The 21,068-nt window shown below is 62.5% G+C and overlaps 2 protein-coding genes across 4 annotated transcripts in view; one reads left to right on the top strand and one right to left on the bottom strand.

Moving 5' to 3' along the window:
* LAMA5 (laminin subunit alpha 5) overlaps positions 1 to 14,947 on the top strand; it is a 52,012-nt gene extending 37,065 nt beyond the window's left edge. Inside the window, exons 37-80 of the mRNA XM_020901105.2 lie at positions 178 to 318; positions 402 to 560; positions 765 to 866; positions 970 to 1,053; positions 1,546 to 1,776; positions 2,218 to 2,331; positions 2,536 to 2,663; positions 2,902 to 2,982; positions 3,093 to 3,307; positions 3,736 to 3,836; positions 3,993 to 4,173; positions 4,269 to 4,418; positions 4,788 to 4,939; positions 5,026 to 5,136; positions 5,362 to 5,473; positions 6,088 to 6,258; positions 6,413 to 6,609; positions 6,824 to 6,940; positions 7,056 to 7,210; positions 7,485 to 7,626; positions 7,739 to 7,841; positions 8,451 to 8,561; positions 9,322 to 9,501; positions 9,596 to 9,744; positions 9,822 to 9,992; positions 10,091 to 10,227; positions 10,311 to 10,464; positions 10,584 to 10,717; positions 10,792 to 10,954; positions 11,140 to 11,265; positions 11,358 to 11,506; positions 11,601 to 11,733; positions 11,814 to 11,960; positions 12,059 to 12,189; positions 12,301 to 12,459; positions 12,557 to 12,695; positions 12,785 to 12,930; positions 13,016 to 13,208; positions 13,295 to 13,459; positions 13,567 to 13,729; positions 13,853 to 13,986; positions 14,062 to 14,155; positions 14,368 to 14,487; positions 14,628 to 14,947. Of these exons, the coding sequence (XP_020756764.2) occupies positions 178 to 318; positions 402 to 560; positions 765 to 866; positions 970 to 1,053; positions 1,546 to 1,776; positions 2,218 to 2,331; positions 2,536 to 2,663; positions 2,902 to 2,982; positions 3,093 to 3,307; positions 3,736 to 3,836; positions 3,993 to 4,173; positions 4,269 to 4,418; positions 4,788 to 4,939; positions 5,026 to 5,136; positions 5,362 to 5,473; positions 6,088 to 6,258; positions 6,413 to 6,609; positions 6,824 to 6,940; positions 7,056 to 7,210; positions 7,485 to 7,626; positions 7,739 to 7,841; positions 8,451 to 8,561; positions 9,322 to 9,501; positions 9,596 to 9,744; positions 9,822 to 9,992; positions 10,091 to 10,227; positions 10,311 to 10,464; positions 10,584 to 10,717; positions 10,792 to 10,954; positions 11,140 to 11,265; positions 11,358 to 11,506; positions 11,601 to 11,733; positions 11,814 to 11,960; positions 12,059 to 12,189; positions 12,301 to 12,459; positions 12,557 to 12,695; positions 12,785 to 12,930; positions 13,016 to 13,208; positions 13,295 to 13,459; positions 13,567 to 13,729; positions 13,853 to 13,986; positions 14,062 to 14,155; positions 14,368 to 14,487; positions 14,628 to 14,755 (6,273 nt within the window). The 3' untranslated portion in view covers positions 14,756 to 14,947. The remainder of the gene's footprint in view (positions 1 to 177; positions 319 to 401; positions 561 to 764; positions 867 to 969; positions 1,054 to 1,545; positions 1,777 to 2,217; positions 2,332 to 2,535; positions 2,664 to 2,901; positions 2,983 to 3,092; positions 3,308 to 3,735; positions 3,837 to 3,992; positions 4,174 to 4,268; positions 4,419 to 4,787; positions 4,940 to 5,025; positions 5,137 to 5,361; positions 5,474 to 6,087; positions 6,259 to 6,412; positions 6,610 to 6,823; positions 6,941 to 7,055; positions 7,211 to 7,484; positions 7,627 to 7,738; positions 7,842 to 8,450; positions 8,562 to 9,321; positions 9,502 to 9,595; positions 9,745 to 9,821; positions 9,993 to 10,090; positions 10,228 to 10,310; positions 10,465 to 10,583; positions 10,718 to 10,791; positions 10,955 to 11,139; positions 11,266 to 11,357; positions 11,507 to 11,600; positions 11,734 to 11,813; positions 11,961 to 12,058; positions 12,190 to 12,300; positions 12,460 to 12,556; positions 12,696 to 12,784; positions 12,931 to 13,015; positions 13,209 to 13,294; positions 13,460 to 13,566; positions 13,730 to 13,852; positions 13,987 to 14,061; positions 14,156 to 14,367; positions 14,488 to 14,627) is intronic.
* A 345-nt stretch (positions 14,948 to 15,292) lies between these two features.
* ADRM1 (ADRM1 26S proteasome ubiquitin receptor) lies at positions 15,293 to 21,068 on the bottom strand. Of its 3 annotated transcripts, none has more exons than XM_020901112.2 (10): positions 20,959 to 21,068; positions 20,027 to 20,240; positions 19,265 to 19,381; positions 17,795 to 17,918; positions 17,369 to 17,455; positions 16,733 to 16,814; positions 16,284 to 16,516; positions 15,982 to 16,139; positions 15,735 to 15,837; positions 15,293 to 15,524 (listed from the first exon to the last, which is right to left on the bottom strand). In XM_020901112.2, the coding sequence occupies exons 2-10, from the start codon at positions 20,237 to 20,239 to the stop codon at positions 15,418 to 15,420; spliced, it is 1,224 nt and encodes a 407-aa protein (XP_020756771.1). In that variant the 5' UTR covers position 20,240; positions 20,959 to 21,068; the 3' UTR covers positions 15,293 to 15,417. The 3 variants fall into 3 exon arrangements, with proteins under 3 accessions (XP_020756771.1, XP_020756772.1, XP_020756770.1); XM_020901113.2 differs by lacking the exon at positions 20,959 to 21,068 and adding an exon at positions 20,696 to 20,866; XM_020901111.2 differs by lacking the exon at positions 20,959 to 21,068 and adding an exon at positions 20,456 to 20,671.

Consider the following 21,068-nt stretch of genomic DNA (forward strand, 5'->3'; position numbering starts at 1 on the left):
GCCCGCTGCCCACCCCATCCCTCGTCCTGCTTTGTCAGCTGAAGTTCATCCTCTCTGGGAGGGCTCCTCCTGGAACCCTTTGGGACAGCCAGCCCAGTTGCAGGGTGACAGGCAGCACTGGCTGGACCCCCTACATGTGGCTGACTGCCCTGCCCTGCCGTGCCCTCCCACCCCCAGGAGAACGTGCAGGGCCCGAGGTGTGACCAGTGCCGCCTGGGGACATTCTCACTGGACGCTGCCAACCCCAAAGGCTGCACCCGCTGCTTCTGCTTCGGGGCCACTGACCGCTGCCGGAGCTCGACCTACGCCCGTCGCGAGGTGTGTGGGCAGGCAGGCAGGGACACATCAGCCCACGTGGACGTAGGACATGAGCCTGTGTGACCCACCTGTGTGCCCCACAGTTCGTGGACATGGAGGGCTGGACGCTGCTGAGTGGTGACCGGCAGGTGGTGCCCCATGAGCGGCAGGAGGCGCTGCTGCTTCGCGCGGACCTGCAGCACATGCCCGAGGCCATCCCCGAGCTATACTGGCAGGCCCCACCCTCCTACCTGGGGGACCGGGTGAGCAGCCGAGTATCCCCTGGGAGGGCACCTCAAGAGGATCCAGGGCCTCCTGGAGGCTGAGGGCAAGCAGGGAGGGAGGAGGCTCTGTGAGGGTGCCTGGCCCCGCCCGCACCCCCAGCCCCAGGCTGCCCAGAACAACTGCTGTTGACTCCGGGCCCCTGGAATGAGTCTGGCCAAGTCACATCTCTGTCTGGCCTCCAGGTGTCATCCTATGGTGGGACCCTCCGCTACGAACTGCACTCAGAGACCCAGCGCGGGGATGTGTTCAACCCCATGGAGAGCAGGCCAGATGTGGTGCTACAGGTGGCCAACCAGGGCATCTTGGTGGGGTGGGCAGCAGGCACAGCCAAGCTGCGACTGTGGCCAGCCAGCTTCCTGGCCCTCATCCGCCCACGTGCCTCCCCAGGGCAACCAGATGAGCATCACGTTCCTGGAGCCGGTGTACCCAGCGCCTGGCGACGTGCACCATGGGGAGCTGCAGCTGGTGGAGGTGAGCGGTCGTCCCTGGTCCCTGATGCTGTGGGTCCTGCTCCCTGTGATGTAGAACAGCATCGAGGAGCAGGATGGGTCAGCTCCTCCAGTGTGTTGTCCTCATGGTTCCCTCTGCACACTGCCCACTCCTGTCTTTTACCTGTCTCTTTTCTGGCGGGGCTGTGTCATTCCTGATGCTCAGCCTGTGTCCTGACTTCAGAGCTGTGCTGTCTGCTCTGCATCTGTAGCCTGTGCGTCTTTTTCTAAGATCCCTTCAGGGTCACAGACAGTCTTACATTCAGTAGGCTCAAATCGACCGCTTTCGTGTTTGCAGTTAGTGTTTCTGTGAGTTAAGTTTTTGTCTCTCAGGTCAGGAGTTGCTCACCGTACCACATGTCCCCCACCCTCGCCCAGGTGCTCTGAGTGCCCCTGCCCCCAAGGGAGGGTCTGTCTTGGGCTCCTGCTGTGCCCTCCTGTGGCCACCGCAGTGAGCCCTGTTGTGGTCATGCAGGGAAACTTCCGACACATGGAGACCCACAGTACCGTGTCCCGCGAGGAGCTCATGATGGTGCTGGCTGGCCTGGAGCAGCTGCATATCCGTGCCCTCTTCTCGCAGGCCTCCTCGGCCATCTCCCTGCGCAGGGTGGCGCTGGAGGTGGCCAGCGAGATGGGTGGGGGGCCTCCAGCCATCAACGTGGAGCTCTGCATGTGCCCTGCCAACTACCGTGGGCACTCATGCCAGGTGAGGCAGTGGAGGTGGGCACCAGGGCCAAGTGTTCTGCCCGCCCGGCCCACATGTCCTCAAGCATCCACACTTGGCCTCCGTCTCCATCTCACCCCACTTCTCCTCTTATACCTGCTGGGTATCACCCTGCTAGCAGCCAGCCTTCCCACCTCAGGCCGAGCCGGCTGCTTATTCGACCATCTGCTTGTCCACTGTCAGCTGCTCCCTGCCCGGCCCCTGTGTGCACTAGCTGGCCTTCACTCATTTAGCACACAGTTCGTCTTATATCCACAGTTCACCCAGACAGCATCCACTTCACCTCCTCCACACCTCACCTGTGCCTTCAGCCTGTCAGGGTCAGGACACCTGAGGGCTGACCCGTGAGCATGGTCCCTGGTTTGCCCCCGCGTCAGGCTAGCCCTGCCTCCTTCCCTGACCACCAATGCCCACCCACTCCAGGAGTGTGCCCCTGGCTATTACCGGGACATCAAAGGTCTCTTCCTGGGTCGCTGCATTCCCTGTCAGTGCCACGGCCACTCAGACCGCTGCCTCCCTGGCTCAGGCGTCTGTGTGGTAAGTGGGGCCCTGTGGGGGGTGGGAAGCCGGCACCAAAGACACAGGGTAGGGAAGGCCAGGGCACCTTTGGGTCCGTGGTTGTGGGTACGCTGAGGTGTAGGCAGGGGTGGGTGCCCTGGGCACAGACCCTGAAGAGCTGGGGATGGAGCTGGTGGGAGCCAGGCCTCCACTGTGGGTGCTGAACTGTTCCCTCTGCCCCAGGGCTGCCAGCACAACACCGAGGGTGACCACTGCGAGCGCTGCCAGGCCGGCTTCGTGCGCACTGGTTCTGAGGACCCTGCAGCCCCCTGTATCAGCTGCCCCTGCCCTCTGGCCGTGCCTTCCAACAAGTAAGCTGGGCCAGCCATCCCGGGTCCCGACTGTTGGCTGGTAGCCCAAAGTCTTTATAGACCCAGAACAGAATACCACCCCCACACCTGGTTGAATCAACACTGCCCTCTCTGGAGGCCATTGCAGCCAGGTGGGCCCATGAGGTGGGACCCCAGCACCTGGTGCCTGGCCCAGCCTAAGTACACAGGTGCTTGCCCAGAGAATGCCAGTGTGTGATGACCACTTCCGTCTTTGCAGCTTTGCGACAGGCTGCATCCTTCGAGGTGGCCGCACCCAGTGTCTCTGCAAACCCGGCTACGCTGGGGCCTCTTGCGAGCGGTGAGCTGGGCGGCAGGGCCTGAGTGGGGCAGGGTCTGTTTGAGAGGCCCAGGGCACTGAGTGCCTGAGCCAGCACCACCCACTGATCCCGCTCCCCCACCCCACCCCAGCTGTGCACCCGGCTTCTTCGGGAACCCCCTGGTGCTGGGCAGCTCGTGCCAGCCCTGTGACTGTAGCGGAAACGGCGATCCCAACATGCTCTTCAGCGACTGCGACCCCCTGACAGGCGCCTGCCGCGGCTGCCTGCGCCACACCACCGGGCCCCACTGCGAGAGCTGCGCCCCTGGCTTCTACGGCAATGCCCTGTTGCCCGGCAACTGCACCCGTAAGCGGGGAGGGCAGGGATGAGGGGTGTCCCCCCGAGCAGGCTGTGTCCTGGGCCGAGCCCAGCATGGATAGTGTGGACCTGACCAGGCCCCCCAAGCTCACGGTTAGGCACCCCCTGGCCAGGCCAGGGGTTGTTTGGAGACTCTGGCCTCTCTTGAGGGTGGGGGTTCCTAGGAGGGCTCTGGCAGGGCTCCCCAAAGGGCTCCTCTGGGGGCTGAGCCTGGGCAGCAGCGAAGTTGGGCACAGTGGGACAGTGAACTGCCAGCTGTATGGTCTGGACCTGGATGAAGCAGGGAGGTGGTGAAAAGTAAGCATCTGGGGGCTTCGTTTGGGGCAGGAAGAAGGTGCATGTGGAGTAGGAGCTTAGTAAGGGCTTCCGAGGGCTGGGAAGAAGCTGGGGTGATTTCCCAGGGTGACTTTCTGCAGGGTGTGACTGCTCCCCGTGCGGGACGGAGGCCTGTGACCCCCACAGCGGACACTGCCTGTGCAAGGCCGGTGTGACTGGGCTGCGCTGTGACCGCTGTCAGGTAGCACTGCCTGGGAGGGGCGGGGCCTTGACGTAGGGGCGGGGCCCAGTGGGAGGGGAGGGGCTTTGTGTGGGCGGGACCTCATGGCTCCAGGGCTGAAGGAAGGTGGATTTTTGAGGGCAGGACAGAGCCGTTGACTGCAGTCTGTGCCCCCAGGAAGGACATTTTGGCTTCGAGGGCTGCGAGGGCTGCCACCCATGTGCCTGTGGACCAGCCGCCGAGAGTTCCGAGTGCCACCCCCAAAGTGGGCAGTGCCACTGCCGACCAGGGACTGGGGGACCCCAATGTCGCGAGTGTGCCCCCGGCCACTGGGGGCTCCCCGAGCAGGGCTGCAGGCGTGAGTGCAAGCAGGCGGGGCACCTTGGGGTGGCGAGTACCCCCAGGGTCCTCAGCCAGCTACTCATCCCGCCTCTCCCGCCCCTCCCACCCAAGGCTGCCAGTGCCAAGGGGGCCACTGTGACCTGCACACGGGCCGCTGCACGTGCCCTCCTGGGCTCAGTGGGGAACGCTGTGAGACCTGTAGCCACCAGCACCAGGTGCCCGTGCCGGGAGGACCTGGGGGCCACGGTGTGCACTGTGAAGGTGCGTCCCTGCCCTGCCCACTGCCCTGGCCACCGAAACACACCTGGCTCACCCTGCCCTGGGGCAGTGCAGGTCCCAGCCCCGTGCTGACCTGGTGACCCTGACATTCATCCCAACTTCCAGAGCAGCCCTGTAGCCCTAGCTCTCCCTCTTAGTTTTCTGAGACCTCACAGCTGTCCTCCTGTTGACCCTGAGACCCCCATGCTAACGTCTGACCCCCCACTCACCTCATCACCCTCAGCCCAGCACCCCTGTTATATCTCTGTGAGCCCCGGTGAGCATCTCTACCATGCTGACGCGCCAATGACTCCCTGCTGGCCCCCGCCCTCCCTGCCCCTTACCTTACACCCACCTGCCCCCTGCCTGCAGTGTGTGACCACTGTGTGGTCCTGCTTCTGGACGACCTGGAGCGGGCCAGCGCCCTCCTCCCTGCCATCCGGGAGCAGCTGAGTGGCATCAATGCCAGCTCTGTGGCCTGGGCCAGGCTGCACAGGCTGAACGCCTCCATCTCCGACCTACAGGTACTGCCCTGCCTGACCCCCAGGCACCCTCTCCCGGCCCGTAGCCTACCCATCCTGGGTCACAGACTCACCTTCTTCTCCCCCAGAGCCAGCTCCGGAGTCCCCCAGGCCCCTATTATGAGACAATACAGCAGCTGGAGGCACTGGAACAACAGACCTCAAGCCTTGGGCAGGACACTCAGCATCTGGATGGCCAGGCAGGCCCCTGGGGACTCCCGCCCCAGAACCCCCTGGAACACTCCTCCTCCAGAGAAGCCCTCAGTCCCTCTCAGTCAAATCTTCCCTGAGAAGTCTCTCTCCTCAGGCCCCAAACCATCCAGAGTCACCCCTGACCTTCAGCTCGGGCTCAAGGTCCCTCCCCAGGGCCCCAGGCTTTCCCCAGCCAGCAGGGGCTGAGGCCTGATGGGGTACTTTGTCCACAGGCCACCAGAGCCCGAGCTCAGGCCAGCCAACTACTGGACAGCACTGACGCCACGCTGGGCCGGGCACAGACGCTGCTGGCAGCCATCCGGGCTGTGGACCTTGCCCTGAGCGGTAGGCACTGGCCCAGCTGGGCGGGTGGGGAGAGTTGAGCAGAGTGATGTTCAGGGCTGAGGGCAGGGGGTGTGCCTCTGGGGGCTTGGCCTCTAAACACACTTTGGGGTGTTTGTTTAGACAGGGAGATGGTGTACTGGTCACAGAAGCAGCAGGTCTGAGTAGGGAGGGGAGGGGGCAGCCCACGTGACCAGAATGAGAGGGCAGGCGGTCCCTGCAAAGTGGGAAAAGTGGTGGGTGAGCCTTAGTTACAACCTGACATCTGTCACAAGAAGAGATCAGAAGGGACCAGGCCCAGGCCAGGGTCTAGGAGATGAAATTGCAACTGAGCGCTGGGCTGGGAGGAGGGATGGTTAAACCAGGGGGCCAAGGAGTGGGCTGAGCAGAGGGAGTAGTGGGGGTATTACCGTGGGGTCTGCAGGAGGAGAGGGGACATTCTGCAGGCCTCAGAGTCGTGGCCTGGAGCAGGCTCTCTGTCGAGGGCCTACCAGCTCATGTGTGGGGTGTCTGAAGAGGCTTGGCCAGGGGCTTCTGGATGGAAGCTAGTGGGCAGAGGTCTGCCCGGTAGCAGGCCAGCCCTGGGCCCTGACAGCCCATTGCCCAAACCCGCACAGAGCTCGAGTCCCAGACGGACCGCCTGGCACCAGCCAATGCCTCAGTCCCGTCGGGTGAGCAACTGCGCAGGGTCCTGGCCGAAGTTGAACGGCTGCTGCAGGAGATGCGAGCCCGTGACCTGGGGGTTCCACGAGCAGCCGCTGAGGCTGAGCTGGGGGAGGCCCAGCGATGTGAGTGGGGTCCGCCCAGCAGGGCAGAGTGGGGAGGGCCCTGGGGCTGAGGCCAGCCCAGACTGGTGTCGCATCAGCTTGACAGGGTGGATGGGGGCTGGCAGGCACCAGGGGGCACTGCCCGAGTGACCATTCCTACACCGGGCCTTGCCAGTGCTGGACCGTGTGCAGGAGCAGCTGACCAGACCCTGGGAGAGAAACCAGGCGCTGGTCACACACACCCGAGACCAGCTGGCCCAGCATGAGGCCGGACTCATGGACCTGCGGGAGGCCCTGAATCGGGCAGTGGGCACCACACGGGAGGCAGAAGAACTCAACAGCCGCAACCAGGAGCGCCTGGAGGAAGCCCTGGTAGAGAGCTGGCCCTGCCCCTCCTCCTCCCTGCCTCCTCCTCCACCCGTCCTCTCCTCCCCGTCCCCTCCTCCACCCCTCCCCCTCCCCACCCCCTCCTCCACCCCCTCCTTCTCCTCGCCCCCTCGGACTCATCACCACGTCACCCCCACCCCTTTACTTTCCCACCTCACCTCTGTTCTGTTACCTCCCATGCTCTCCCCGTCATCTTCAGCAACGGAAGCAGGAGCTGTCCCGGGACAATGCCACTCTGGGGGCTACTCTGCAGGCTGCCAGAGACACCCTGGCCCGGGTCTCTGAGCTTCTGCGTGGCATGGACCAGGCCAGGGAGGTGAGCTCCCCCCTCCCCAAGGGCTGCATATTCAGTGGGGGTGAGCATGCCCAGATCAGGTTTGGGTGAGCAGGGATGGGGACGAGGGTCCCACCTTACCTACCCCTCACCCCAGGAGTATGAGCACCTCGCTGCCAGCCTGGATGGCGCCCGGACGCCGCTGCTTGAGAAAATGCATGCCTTCTCCCCAGCGAGCAGCAAACTGGAACTGGTAGAGGCTGCCGAGGCCCACGCGTGGCAGCTGGACCAGCTGGCACTCAACCTTTCCAGGTATGGGGCCCAAACAGGATGCCGTGGGTGGGGCAGAGCTGGCTTGCGAGGGCTCTTAGATGGAGCAGCCATTGTTCCTGCAGGGCCGGGCAGAAGTTGGGGCCCAGGTTGGCAGACAGGAGCAGGAAAGGTACACTGGGCAGTGGAGGGTCATGACCTAGGCCGGGAGTCTAGGGCCAGCAGGCAGGCAGGCCCAGCAGCTGTGATGGGGAGGCCAGTGAGCCGGGCTGAGCCCCCACTCTAGCCTTGGACCTTCCCCGGCCTCCCCTCACAGCATCATCCAAGGAGTCAACCAGGACCGCTTCATCCAGAGGGCCATTGAGGCCGCTAACGCCTACAGCAGCATTTTGCAAGCCGTGCAGGCTGCTGAGGGCGCTGCTGACCAGGCCCGGCAGCAGGCGAGCCACACGTGGTCGGTGAGGCCCTGACCCTCCTACCCCACCCCACCCCCACAGCCCCGGCTGCAGCCCCTGTTCCTGGCAGCCCCTCCTGGCAGGGCTAAACCATTTCCTATCCCCACATCTGCAGATGGTGGTGCAGCGGGGCCTGGCGCCCCGGGCCCGGGAGCTGCTGGCTAACAGCAGTGCCCTGGAGGAGGCCGTCCTGGGAGAGCAGCGGAGACTGGACCTCGGTGAGTGTCATATCCTGAGGGGTGTCCCGGCTCTGTGGGACTCTTGCCCTCCGGCCACATTGTATGGGGGTTCGCAGATTGTCACTGTGAGAGTCAGGATGGCAGCTGCCATGGGTGTGAATTTTTCCCACTGCCCGGGCAAGTCGACTCCTGGAGCCCTGCAAAGGCCCACCCACCCTGACTTTGTGACAGGCCCCCAGTACGTGGAAGGGCCTAGGGAGAGGACACGAGAACCAGCTGATGGTTCTGTTGTCTTGGCTGAGGGCCATGTGTGTGCTCGGCCATGGGAGGGCCAGGCAGGGTGTGTGTGTGTTTGTGCACCCTCTGCTGTGAGCACCTCAGGGTGCTGGTGGCCATGCGCAGCGGGCTTTTCTGAGCCTCCATTGTTTCACCTATAAAATGGGGATGGTTGTATTTGCTGTGGGCCCAGGAGGCTGCTCTGAGACTTGAGGTGCAGTACTTCCCCCTACACAGATGGCTCTTGTGTCCAGATGTCTCCCTCTGACTGTGTGTGTGAGCCTTAACACTCCCTGGTCAGGAGGACTGAAGTGGCTGTACCTGTACTGTGGGGGCGGGGGCTCCTCAGGATTGAAGCCATCTCCCCCACAGCGCGGGCCACCCTCCAGGACACTGGGACCCATCTCCGCGATGCCCGGGCCAGGAAGGAACAGCTGGCAGCCCGTGTCCGGGAGGTGCAAGCCATGCTGGCTATGGACACAGGTAGGGTGGGTCTCCTCCTTGCACTTCCCCCACCTCTTGTCCCCAGAGCTGAAGGGGCACCTGCCCACACGGGCATCACCCCACTAGCCCTGCCTGTCCAGTGGGGTCACCATCCAGGAGGGGGGCCAGGGTGGTTCCAACCCCAGGGACTCTCCCCAGCCCTAAGGACCTTCTTCTGGTTGGGAATCAAGACACGAAACAAAGGTCGCCCCCTCCATCAGCCTGGGTAGCAAGTGAAACCAGGAGGGATGGGGAGCATTTGGAGAGAGGACATGGGGCAGGCGGGAAAGGTACAGGCGTTCAGTGGGCTCAGAGGTGGCAGCAGCAGCAGAGGTCAGTGTGGCTGGAGCTGGACACCCAGGAGACTCCTCAAGGGTCTGGGGGCCGGGAGGGCTCAGGGCACAGGAGGGATCCCTGCTGACTTGAGAGTGGACCCTGCCTACAAGCCTGGGGGCCACGAGAACTCTGGAAGGACCTCAGGAAAGATGGAGTGGCAGGGCGGGGGGCCGACCAGGGGGAGATGAGGCTGAGCTGATGCAAGCAGGCTTCAGGGGACTCCACTCAGGCGTGTGGCTGGCACAGGCAGGCTATCTATCTGGGAGAGGGTGGTGGGTGAGTCTCCACTGCCCTGAGATTCTCACGAGGCGAGGGGCTGGGGGTTAATTCCCTGTTGCTGGTCCTGGCAGGGGGGTCTTAGTGGTCTCCCCACATGGGGGTGAGGGCCCCCCCCTTCACTGAGCCTGCACATGACCCACCGCAGATGAGACGAGCAAGAAGATAGCCCATGCGAAGGCCGTGGCCGCCGAGGCCCAGGATACGGCTGCCCGTGTGCAGTCCCAGCTTCAGGACATGCACAGGAATGTGGAGCGGTGGCAGGACCAGTACAAGGGCCTGCAGAGCCAGGACCTGGGCCGTGTGGTGCTCGATGCTGGCCGCTCAGGTGGGCCCTGGGGCATGGTGCCCTGACGGTGGGTGGGCCAGGGTGTGCAGGCCAGGCACTCAGGGCCGCCTTCCCCTCTGTTCCCTGCCCGCAGTGTCCACCCTGGAGAAGACGCTGCCACAGCTGCTGGCCAAGCTGAACCTGCTGCAGGACCGCGGGGCACACAACGCCAGCCTGGCTCTGTCAGCCAGTATTGGCCGTGTGCGGGAGCTCATCGCCCAGGCCCGTGGTGCCGCCAGCAAGGTGGGTGCGAGTGCCAGGGCCATGTGGGCATCTGGGAGACCAGGAGGCGGACGCTGACAGGCCGTGTGTCCCCACAGGTCAAGGTGCCCATGAAGTTCAACGGGAGCTCAGGGGTGCAGCTGCGCACGCCTCGGGACCTCACCAACCTCGCCTCCTACACTGCCCTCAAGTTCTACCTGCAGAGCCCAGAGCCCACAGCCGGCCAGGTCGTGGGGGACCAGTTTGTGCTGTACATGGGCGGCCGCCAGGTAGCAGGCGGGCTCTGCGGGCTGGGTGGAGCCGGGTGCCAGGCTGGAGCGGGTGGGGTGCCCGAGGCCCTTGCCCCACTGAGTCTCCTGTCACCCAGGCCACCGGTGACTACATGGGTGTGGCTCTGCGGGGCCAGAGGGTGCACTGGGTGTACCGCCTCGGCGGGGCAGGGCCTGCGACCCTCAGCATCGACGAGGACATTGGGGAGCAGTTTGCGGCCGTCAGCATTGACAGGTAGGACCCCCAGTCCCCACAGCACTCCGCCACCTGCGAGTGTGGCCGCGTGTCCACACCTCACCTCCCACCTCTGCCCTCAGGATCCTCCAGTTTGGCCGCATGTCTGTGACGGTGGAGAATCGGATGGTCCAGGAGACCAAGGGAGACACAGTGGCCCCTGGGGCTGAGGGGCTGCTCAATGTCCAGCCAGACGATTTCGTCTTCTATGTTGGGGGCTACCCCAGCAACTTCACGGTGAGCCTGGCCAGCCTTGGTGTGCAAGCCGCCCTGCCTGCCTGTCCCAGGAAATCCTGCTCAGTGTCTAGCCCAAGCTCCCTGCTGGGATCTGCCCTGACTGTGCACTGTGCCCACAGCCCCCCGAACTCCTACGCTTCCCCGGCTACCGGGGCTGCATTGAACTGGACACGCTGAACGAGGAGGTGGTCAGTCTCTACAACTTCGAGAAAACCTTCCAGCTGGACACAGCTGTGGACAAGCCTTGTGCCCGGTATGTGTGGTCTGAGCCAAGCCTCACTCCGACTCCGCCCACCCTTGGCTGACCCTCCCACCTCTGACTGGCAGCTCCAAGTCAACAGGGGACCCATGGCTCACAGATGGCTCCTACCTGGACGGCTCCGGTTTTGCCCGCATCAGCATGGAGAGCCAGCTCAGCAACACCAAACGCTTCGACCAGGAGCTGCGACTTGTCTCCTACAGTGGCATCATCTTCTTCCTGCAGCATCAGGCATGTCCGCTGTCCATGCCCCCCTCCTATCCCCACCCACTATCCATGCCCCCCACCTCGCCTGCTGTCCATGCCCCTGCCTGCCTGCTGTCCATGCCCCCATCTACTATCCATGCCCCTGCCTGCCTGCTGTCCATGCCCTCTCTCCTGGCCACTTGGCTGTGCTGACCCTCCCCTTTCCCCAGGACCAGTTCCTGTGCCTGGCTGTGCAAGAAGGCAAACTCGTGCTCCTCTATGATTTTGGCGCAGGCCTGAAGGAGGCCGACCCGCTGCAGCAACCTCCGCCACAGCTGACTGCAACCAGCAAGGCGGTAAGGCTGGGTTCAGAGAAGGCCCTGGGTGGAGAGGGGCAGTGGGGGTCGCAGCTCCCCTGAAGGTGCCCACCTGTGCTGGCGCCTCCCAGATCCAGGTGTTCCTGCTGGGGGGCAATCGGAAGCGCGTGCTGGTGCGCGTGGAGAGGACCACAGTGTTCAGCGTGGAGCAGGAGAACATGCTGGAGCTGGCTGACGCCTACTACCTGGGGGGCGTGCCGCCCAGCCAACTGCCTGCTAGGTGAGCACTGGCCTGGGGTGAGGGGTGGGGGTGGGGGGGCAGGGCCCAGGGAGGCCACACCTGTGGCTCATCCTGTGGACACTGGTGCATGCAGCCTGCGGCAGCTCTTCCCCTCTGGAGGCTCTGTGCGAGGCTGCGTCAAGGGCATCAAGGCCCTGGGCAAGTACGTGGATCTCAAGAGGCTGAACACCACGGGCATCAGCGCCGGCTGCACTACTGACCTGCTGGTGAGTCTCCTCCCGCCCCCGGCCGTGTGCATGCCCTTTCCAGCTGCCACCGCAGGCCCTCACAGTCGCTCTGCCCATAGGTGGGACGGGCCATGACTTTCCATGGCCATGGTTTCCTGCGCCTGGCACTCCCCAGCGATGCTGTGCCCCTCACGGGTGATGTCTACTCTGGCTTTGGCTTCCGCAGCAGCCAGGACAGCGCGCTGCTCTTCCAACGAGAGTCCCTGGTACGTCTGCCCCACCTCCAGGGCAGCAGGGTGGGGGCTTGTGGCCAGAGGGAGTCTGGGCCCCCAGCCTGGCTCACTGACCCAACCATGCTCTGCAGGGTGGGCCATGCGAGGTGACCCTGCAGCAGGGTCATGTGACCCTCCGGCTGGCCAGGACTGAGCTGAAGACACAAGAGCGTTTTGATGATGGGGCCGCCCACTACGTCACTTTCTACAGCAACAGCACGGGGTGAGCCTGGCTCATCTGGCCTCTCCAAGGCAGGGAGGCAGGGCTGAGGGTTTGGGGACAGTGCACTGCGGGTTGGGTGGCAGGGCGGGGAAACACCACTCTCCCCACCAGGGTCTGGCTCTACGTGGACGACCAGCTTCAGGAGATGAAGCCCTACCGGGGGCCACGGCCCCAGCCCGAGGGGCCTCCTCAGCTCCTCCTGGGGGGCTCGCCCAAGGCCGATGACGTTCGTAACTTCAGTGGCTGCATCAGCAATGTTTTTGTCCTGCGGTGAGCTGAGTGGGCGTGGGGGCGGGGGGCAGTGTTTGCTGGCAAGAACTTGCTGACTTGGCCTCAGCCACTGACCTGCACCCCCCGCCCTCCGCAGGCTCCTGGGGCCTCAGCGTGTGTTTGACCTGCAGGAGAACCTGGGCGGCTTCAATGTGAGCTCAGGCTGCGCCCCAGCCCCTCGCCCCCAGCTCCTGGAGCACGTCCCACAAGGGCTGCGGGCCACCGTGTCTCGGAAGGTGGGGTACAGGAGGGGTGTGGGCGGTGGGGCTGGAGTGGGCAGAAGGCCGCCTCCTCATGTCCCCGCATCCCCATCCAACCCCCCCAGGCTGCCCGCCGAAGCCGGCAGCCTGCCCAGGACTCTGCCTGCTCACCACCTGGGTCCCTCAGGACCATCCGAGACGCCTACCAGTTTGGGGGTCCCCTGACCAGTTACCTGGAGTTTGCACATGTCCCGGCCTCCCCCAGTCATTGGTAAGCCTGGGTGGGGATCAGGGTGGGGGGTGCCATGGTGGGGTGGAGATAGGGCACAAGGCTGATGCCCTTGCTTGGCTTCCAGGTCACAGCTCTCCATGCTCGTCCGCCCACATGCCCCGCGAGGGTTCCTGCTCCTTGCTGTCCCCCAGACAGCCAGCAGCCCCTCCCTGCTTCTCTTCCTGAACCACAGACGCTTTGTAGCTCAGACCGAAGGCCCTGGGCCCCAGCTCCGAGTCCAGAGCCGCCAGCGTTCACGCACTGGCCAGTGGCATACGGTGAGGGACTAGGAGAGGGAACACGGGGCAGCGGGTCCGGGGGCATCTGGGAGCTCCCACCCTGATGTACCTCTCCCCACCCCCAGGTGTCCGTGCGCTGGGAGAGAAGTCGGATCCAGCTGGTGACAGATGGGGTCTGGGCCCAGAACCAGGAGGGGCCAGGCCGGCAGCACCAGGGGCAGCAGGGCCCCCGACCACACACGCTCTTTGTGGGGGGCCTTCCTGCCGGTGGCCACAGCCCCAGGCTCCCAGTGAGTACCATCTTGCCCAGCCTCCTGCCCCTCCCCAGCCAGATGCTGTCCACCTTCCTCAGCACCCCAGGGACCTGACCCCAGCCCACTCTGTTGTGTTCCCACAGGTGGCCATCAGCAGACCTGGGTTCAGGGGTTGTGTGAAGAGGCTGAGGCTGGATGGAAGGCTCCTGGGGGCCCCCACGCGGATGGTGGGGGTCACACCCTGCTTTTCAGGGCCCCTGGAGAAGGGCCTGTTCTTCACAGGCAGCGGGGGAGCTATCACTCTAGGTCTGTCCCTGACCCGTGCCCTCCCAGGTCTCTTGGGGTGGCCGAGGGGCAGAAGAGTGACAGCCAGAAAGGGTGGGGCCTGGGGCTGAAGCTCTCCCTCTCTCTCACCGCCCCTCCTTGCAGACACCCTGGGGGCCACACTGCCTGACGTGGCCCTGGAGCTGGAGGTGCGGCCCCAGACAGCCACCGGCTTGGTCTTCCACTTGGGGCGGGGCCAGACGCCCCCGTACCTAGAGCTGCAGGTGCTGGGGAAGCAGGTAAGACAGGTGTGAGCCGCAGCCTCAGGGTGGGATCGGGGCAGGCAGGGCCCCCCTGACCTCTCACACCCCCAGGTCCTGCTGTGGGCCAATGATGGCGCTGGGGAGTTCTCCACGCTGGTGACACGCCCCGCAGCACTGTGTGACGGGCACTGGCACCGACTGGCAGGTGAGCCGGGGCTTTTCCCAGCGGGAGGTTGGGGACACTCCTGACCCCACCTGCTGCAGAGACGAGCCTGGAGGGACTCGGCAGGGGTCAGCCACAGGCCCCCAGTGGGGAGGGTGGCAGGGACTTAAAGCCAAAGAAACAGGGTGAACAGCCCCTGGCCCTGCGGCTTGGGAGAGTCGTCTGGCCCAGCCACAAGGAAGCCGTGCTTGCAGTGACCAAAGGCGGGAATGTGCTCCGGCTGGAGGTGGACCAGCAGAGCAACCACACCCTGGGCCCAGCGCCGGCCACCTGGGCCAACACCCTGGTGCCACTGCATCTCGGGGGCCTGCCAGGTGAGTGCAGCCTCAGCCTGGGGGCAGGGGGAGGGGCAAGGCTGCCCTGGGCACCAGGTGCTGAGGCTGAAAGTGGGGAGCCCAGGCCTGATGAGACACCAGCCTCTGCTCCAACCGGGCCCTCTCCTCCCCTCCCTCAGAACCCTGGAAAAGGCCTCCCTACAATGGCTGCGTGCGGAATCTGGTGCTCAACCAGGTGTCGGTCACCTGGCCTCGTACTGCAGGCGTGCAGGGGGCAGTGGGGGCCAGCGGCTGCCCAGCCACGTAGCACAGCCACATGAGGGGGTCTTCTGGAGTCCACAGGTGGCCTGCCCCATCAGGCAGGGTCTTGCCCCCCAGAGCCCCCAGACCCTCCACCCAACGCGCAGATACCACCAACCTCAGCCAGCTTCTTAGATGAAGTCTGTGTGTATTTATCTAGACTCCAGATTCTATGGGTAATAAAGTCTTATTTCTGGGAGTGGTTTTTAAGTTATGTCTGACTTCCTAAAGGAAAGGGTAAATAACACTGTAAAATGGGGGTTTGTATTTTTTATCTTTCAATTTAATTACGAAATTTCCCTTCCACCAATATTCAGTAATAGGAAAGCTGTAAATCACTGGTCCCCCTGCTTCTTGAAACAAAAATTAAAAAGTAACCTGTGTAACTGAGTTGTTGGCTTTAAATGTAGAAAAAAAGCAGCAGCCCAGAGGGTCTGGAGGCCCAAGCCCAGCACAACTGTCCCTCAGAGTCAAAACCCAGGCCCAGAGGAGCTTCTTGCACCCAACTCCCGTCAGCCCACCCTGGCACGCAGACAATCCAGAGTTGGCAGATAAAAGAAAAGACTTTTACTGATTAGCACATTGGGGCAGAGGTGAGAGGGTGCAATCACAAATGCCACTACTGAGGCCAAATGACCTGGGGGTTCAGCCCTCGTGGCCTCAGGCAACCTAATCCAGGCTCATGTCCTCTTCTTCATCCTTCTTGTCCTTCCCGTCGCCCTCCTGCTGCTCAGGGCTGGCGCTGTTCTGCATGGCTTTGGCAAATGCTTCCACGTCTAAAACACATTAAAAAGCCTGACGTGACCTTTCCAGCCCCAAGCCCAGCACTGTTGACCGGGGGATGGGAGGTGAAAGCCAGACGGAGGCCAGGGTCATAGGACTAGGCATCCTCTGCATACGAGGGAAGCCTTTCTTTTCAACTACAAGGTCTCACCTGTGGCCGGGGGGGGGGGGGTGGGGGGGGGGGGGGCGGCGCAGATACTTACCACCCTTGTTGGCGGCCTCCACAGCCTCCGCGGGCAGCCCAAACTGGCACATGAGGGGGCCCAGCTGCCCCGAGGCCAAGGCCGCACTGAACATGCCGAGGGCCTGTGGGAAGAGCCAGGCACCTGAGTCCATGAGAGAGCTGAAGGGGACCGCAGGAACCAAGACACTTGGTGCCAGGGGCCATGCTGCAGGTGGCAGTGTCCCCTACACCAAGCTTCCCGCAGGACACCTGGGCCATTTGTCTACCTGCTGGAACTGGGGTGAGGTCAGCGTGTTCTGGATCTCCTCCGCGGTCTGTGGCAGGGACTCCCCTGATGGCAGGTAGGGCAGCAGGCGTTCCTGGACATCCGCATTGGCAAGGATGGGGGCCATGATCTCCGGTGTCAGCACGCTGGCTAGGTCAACTAGGGCACAAGCAGTGGCCGTCAGTGGCTAGAAGCCAGCCAGGGTGCCCACGCGGGAGGACAGTGACAGACTCAATCGTGGAACTTCCGGGCGTGGTGTGGTGAGGTGAGGTGAGAGAGGCAGGGGCAGAGGCTCAGAGTTACCTTGTTGGCCGCTTCCTGGCCCGGCCGGCACACTCATGGTGGCCAGGATGCTCTGCAGGTCGCTGAGCTGGATGGGCTGGGCGGGGCTGGCTGCTGTGCTGGCTCCGTCACCTGAGCTTGGCGCGGGGCTTGGGCTGGTCGCTGAGGCAGCTGCTGGAGCAGAAGGGGCTGGGGTGGCTCGAGTGGAGGAGGTGGTGGAGGACGGGGTGACCGCTGCTGACTGGCTCCGGGAGCTGGGGAGAGCGAGGGAACACTGGAGGGTGACATGCCCACAAAGGTACCACAACACATCCGTCCTGCCCCAGACCTCCTTGTGCTGCCAGATCTCTGGGAGAAGTCTGAACCATGAAAAGGACAGGTGCCTACTCTGTGCTTCAGCATCTCGTATGTCCAGCCTCTGTGAAGGAGGCAACACCTGGTGACACCAGAGAGCCAGGGGTAAGGCTCACCTGGATGAAGAGCTGCTTGCCGGAGGCCCTCCGCTCCCCAGTAAGCTGGCCAGGCCTGGCCCTGTCAGGGCCCCCAGGCCACCTGCAAGGAGCAAGGACACACAGTTCAAAACTCACGCCTGGCCGGAGGCCCCCTCCCCCACCACAGAGCAGACCCACCCAGCACCACAGCCCAGGGACAAGCAGGGGAAGGAGCAGAGAGGGCCTGTCTGCGGGGGCCCAGGGCCAGGACTCCTCAGGCGTGTTCTGGCAGCTTAACACACTAAGTCTATCACTTCTCCATCCCATGACACTACCAATGCACCCAGGCTCAAGGACAGAGTCCAAATTCAGTACAAAGTAACAAGCATTTCCCCAACAGACAGGCCAACCTGGGAGACCAGTGGGCCCCGGCAGGATCCCTGTCGCATGTTCTTAGGCCCTGCTCCTCAGCCAGCTGTGCTCCCCTTTAGTATGAAACTGTGTCCTCCCTGGGGGCCCTGGAAGGCCTTGCCCGCCTGGTGCCAGGTCAAACCCTAAGGCAAACCACACCCCTGCCCAGGGAAGCCAGCACACAGACATGGCTCTGACAGAGCCGATTAGAAGCTGCAGCTGCCTGACTGTTACTAAGAGGCTCCCAAGCCCTCAGCACGTTACCCAGTCCTCCGAGGCCGGCAGGTCCGATGAGCTGCATGAGCTGGCTGTGGCTCATGTTCCCCAGCAGGCTCTGCAGGCCACCCTCCCCTGCAGGACAAAAGGTGCTCAGATCGGGGCTGTGGCGGCCAGGGGCCTCCAGCTGGGTCTGCCCCCACCCCTCCGCCGCCACCAGGGTCCTGGGGGCGGCCCCCATCTCAGCTGCCCCTGAGCTGTGCACTGAGTGTCTCCTGCCAGGAGCCAGCGCAACAGGGCTCACAGACAGGTCACCAACTGAAGACAAGAGCAAGGACCAACTCCGGAACCGCCCCACGGGGCTCCTAACCTGGATCCTCCACCTCCGCTTAGCCACCGGCCCGCACCACCCAGGGTCCACGTCAGCGGAAACCGACTCCAACCTCACAGCACATCCGGGAAGGTGACCATTACCGCCCAGCGCAGACAGCTCGTGGCCTCCGCTCCCACTCGCCCCCAGGGCTCCGGGCATCGGCGGGTTGTTCAGATACTCGTTGACTTTCCGGCAGTGCTCCTCATCCTGGTCTGTCTTGGGCTCCTATGGGGAGGACACAGCAACAGGCGCAGCTGAGCAGCCCACCCATCTTACAGGTGGGGAGACTGACATGCTAGGAGCACTTGGCACACAAATAACCCGATCCTCCAGGATGAGGCTCTTTATGTGACTGACTTAAACCACAAATCCTGGATGTCCCTGATGGTCCAGTGGTTAGGACTTCACCTTCCACTGCAGGGGGTGAGGGTTCAAGACCTAGTCAGGGACCTAAGATCCCACATGCCTCGGGGCCAAAAAACAAAATATAAAACAGGAGCAATATTGTAACAAATTCAATAAAGACTTTAAAAATGGCTGTCAAACTTTTTTTCCATTAATTTTTTATTGAAGGATAATTGCTTTACAGAATTTTGCTGTTTCAAACTTCAAGTCAAAGTTTTTTTAAAAATAAAAAATAAAATAAAACCTCAAATCCTTCAATGCATGTAATGCTGTAAAATAACCCTGTAATCACACCACTGTCACCAACCAGCCCTGGCCTGCAGCCCTCCAGAGTTAGCTGGGTGCTGACAATGAGCACTTGGGCATGCAGGGGATCATCAGGCAGTATCACCCTGAGGGCACCCTCAGAACTTCGAGTCAGAGCACCCATGACTGGTGCACTGCCACCCAGAGACCCCCAGAGCACACCAAGGGGAAGACACAAGACAGGGTCACCACACAGGGTTCACCCTGGCTTCCGGTCTGGGCTTCTCATGGCCCTGGAGGGGACACTGGGAGACAAGCAAACCCCAGGCAGAGATGGGACCCAGCCCAGAAATCACTCCTGTCAGTGACCCAGGGATTTCCAGCCTCAAAAGGACCCCCAAAGCCAAGCTACACACCCTGGACTCTGGCAGAGTCTGCTACAACATCCCCCTCCCTCACCCTACCCGCCCCTCACAGTGACACTCTTGAATCCTTAGGTTCCATGGCAAGCAGGTTCAGCACCAGCTGATAAGTGAAAGCAAATTCTATCATCAGAACAGCTAATTCTGATAAGCTGGCACTTTTCAAAAATTGTGTTTGAAAATAAAGTAACATAGGTCAATCAAACAACAATATTTTCTGGGTACCTACTACACGCGAGGCATTGAGCCTGGGTCTCCTACATTACAAGCAGATTCTTTAGCGCCTGTGCTACCAGGCAAATCCACTATTTTATACACTGAATAGAATTAGAAAACAGACCTAATACCCGCCTTCGTGGAATACAACTTATATATGAAGGGGTTTTGGGGGGGGGGGGACTACAAAAACCCCACAGAAACCCAAAGGCCCAATGAGCAAATTTCTAACCTAATTTTATGACAAGATTTTAAGAGAAAAAGTAAACAAAACCTGCATACCTGCATCCAGAAGAAGAGTCGTTTGGACCCTGCCTTAAACTTGAGCACGTAGACCCTCCCGCTGGGGCACTGTGGCACGCGCTTGAACTCACAGTCATCGGGAAAGATGATCAGATCCTAAAGAGAGGCACTGCTGGGCCCCAGGACCTCCAGGAATACAGGCCGGGCCCGGGCCTGGGGTTGTGTGATGGGCTGGGCAGAAGCCCCGGGACACAGAGACCAAGCCCCTCACCAGCAGGGTCTGTGCAGGGCCGACAAACGAGGGTCACAGGCACCCCAGGAAGGTCGTGAGGGCCAGGAGAGGGGCCCGGTACTGAACAGGGAAGGGGGGTTTCTGGCTCCTGGAGGATTTTTAATAGAGACGTTTTGGGAGCAACATTCCAAGATAAGTTAAAAAGTCAGCCCTGACCTGCTCCTGAACTTAACAAAAAAAAGATACTGTATGAATAAAGTGATCGCTAAAGAAAGCTTTCGAGAGGGGCTGTGATCAAGGTCAGGATTTTTACACGATTTCTCCAATTTTAGGCACCTGATCCTCAGAGTTTTACACATGCACCGGGTGACAAGAGGAGATGGACATAACTGTTGAAACTAAAAAGCCCACAAGCAGATCCACGTACCCCACCAACACACTCCAAGGTGTCAACCAGCTGCTTCAAGCCCAGAGCGCGGTGTCCTGCTGTAAAGACACGCTGTCCTGACCACTGGGGGGCGGGGGGAGGGTAGGTGTCCTCAAGACAAGGTTCACTCCCAGACACTTACATCCTCCACGTTCCCCGATGTCCTGTCTTTCCAGCAAAAGTGAATGAGGGAGTCATCCGTCTGCTGAATGTACACAAGCCCTTTCCGTTTATCTGGGGTGACGGTAGTTCCTTTTAATGACATTTTTCCAGCCCGAAACTCCACCAAATACTTGTTGGAGGACCCACGGGAGCCTGGCACCAGGCTTGGAAACAGAGCTCCTGAAGTCGTCATCCTAAAAGAAGCACCACCGCGCAGGCCCGGTCACGACCGCGGACACCCTAACGTCCTCCTCGAATGCTGCGCTCGAACAGCAGAAGGAAAGCGCCTCTCGGAGCCGGGCCAGGCCTCAGACGCCCGACACCTGCGGCCGAACTCATTCCGGGGTGGGCCGGCCCACGGGGCCAGGTTCTCAGCTTCTGCTCCCGTTTCTCAAACCCCGAAATTTACCTGTGCATCTAAACCGCATGGCAGCTGGGGACCTTCGCCAACACCACGTTCCGTACATTTTAAATAATCTATTAACCTGCGGCTCCGAAATATTTAAAACCTCGAGCTGGGCAGACAGGCCGCTAACACGCTGGATGGCAGGCCAGACTTTGGCCTAAACCTCGCTTCTACCGGACACACGGCCGGTAAACTGCAGCGCGGCCGGCCCGCTCCCCTCGGAGAGAAAACCCGAGCGAGCACCTGAGGAAACGCGAGTCCGGCGGCCGGCGAGGACTTTGCGCGAGTGAAGACCCGCTCCCAACTGCAGGCCCCACCACCCGGCGCTCTCGACTGCGGGCGCCGCGGGCCCGGGGCGGCGGCCGGGGTGCCGGAGAGCCCCCGCCAGCGCTTGCCCCCGGCTTCTGCGGCCCCAGCCGACCCGGCGCCCGCCCGGGGACCGCCGACGTCGCAGGCCCCGCCCCCGACCACCCCCATAACCGTCCCCGCCCCCGACGACCCCGCACCTGGCCCGCGCCGAGACTCCGCCGAGAGGCGCCGTCCGGGTTCGCTCTTCCTCCTCAGCGCCTGCCGGGCCCCGCCGGAAGACCCCGCTCGCCCCGCCCCGCCCGCCGCT

The sequence above is a fragment of the Odocoileus virginianus genome, chromosome 9, assembly GCF_023699985.2.
Source record: "Odocoileus virginianus isolate 20LAN1187 ecotype Illinois chromosome 9, Ovbor_1.2, whole genome shotgun sequence".
In the NCBI taxonomy this organism is placed as follows: domain Eukaryota; kingdom Metazoa; phylum Chordata; class Mammalia; order Artiodactyla; family Cervidae; genus Odocoileus; species Odocoileus virginianus.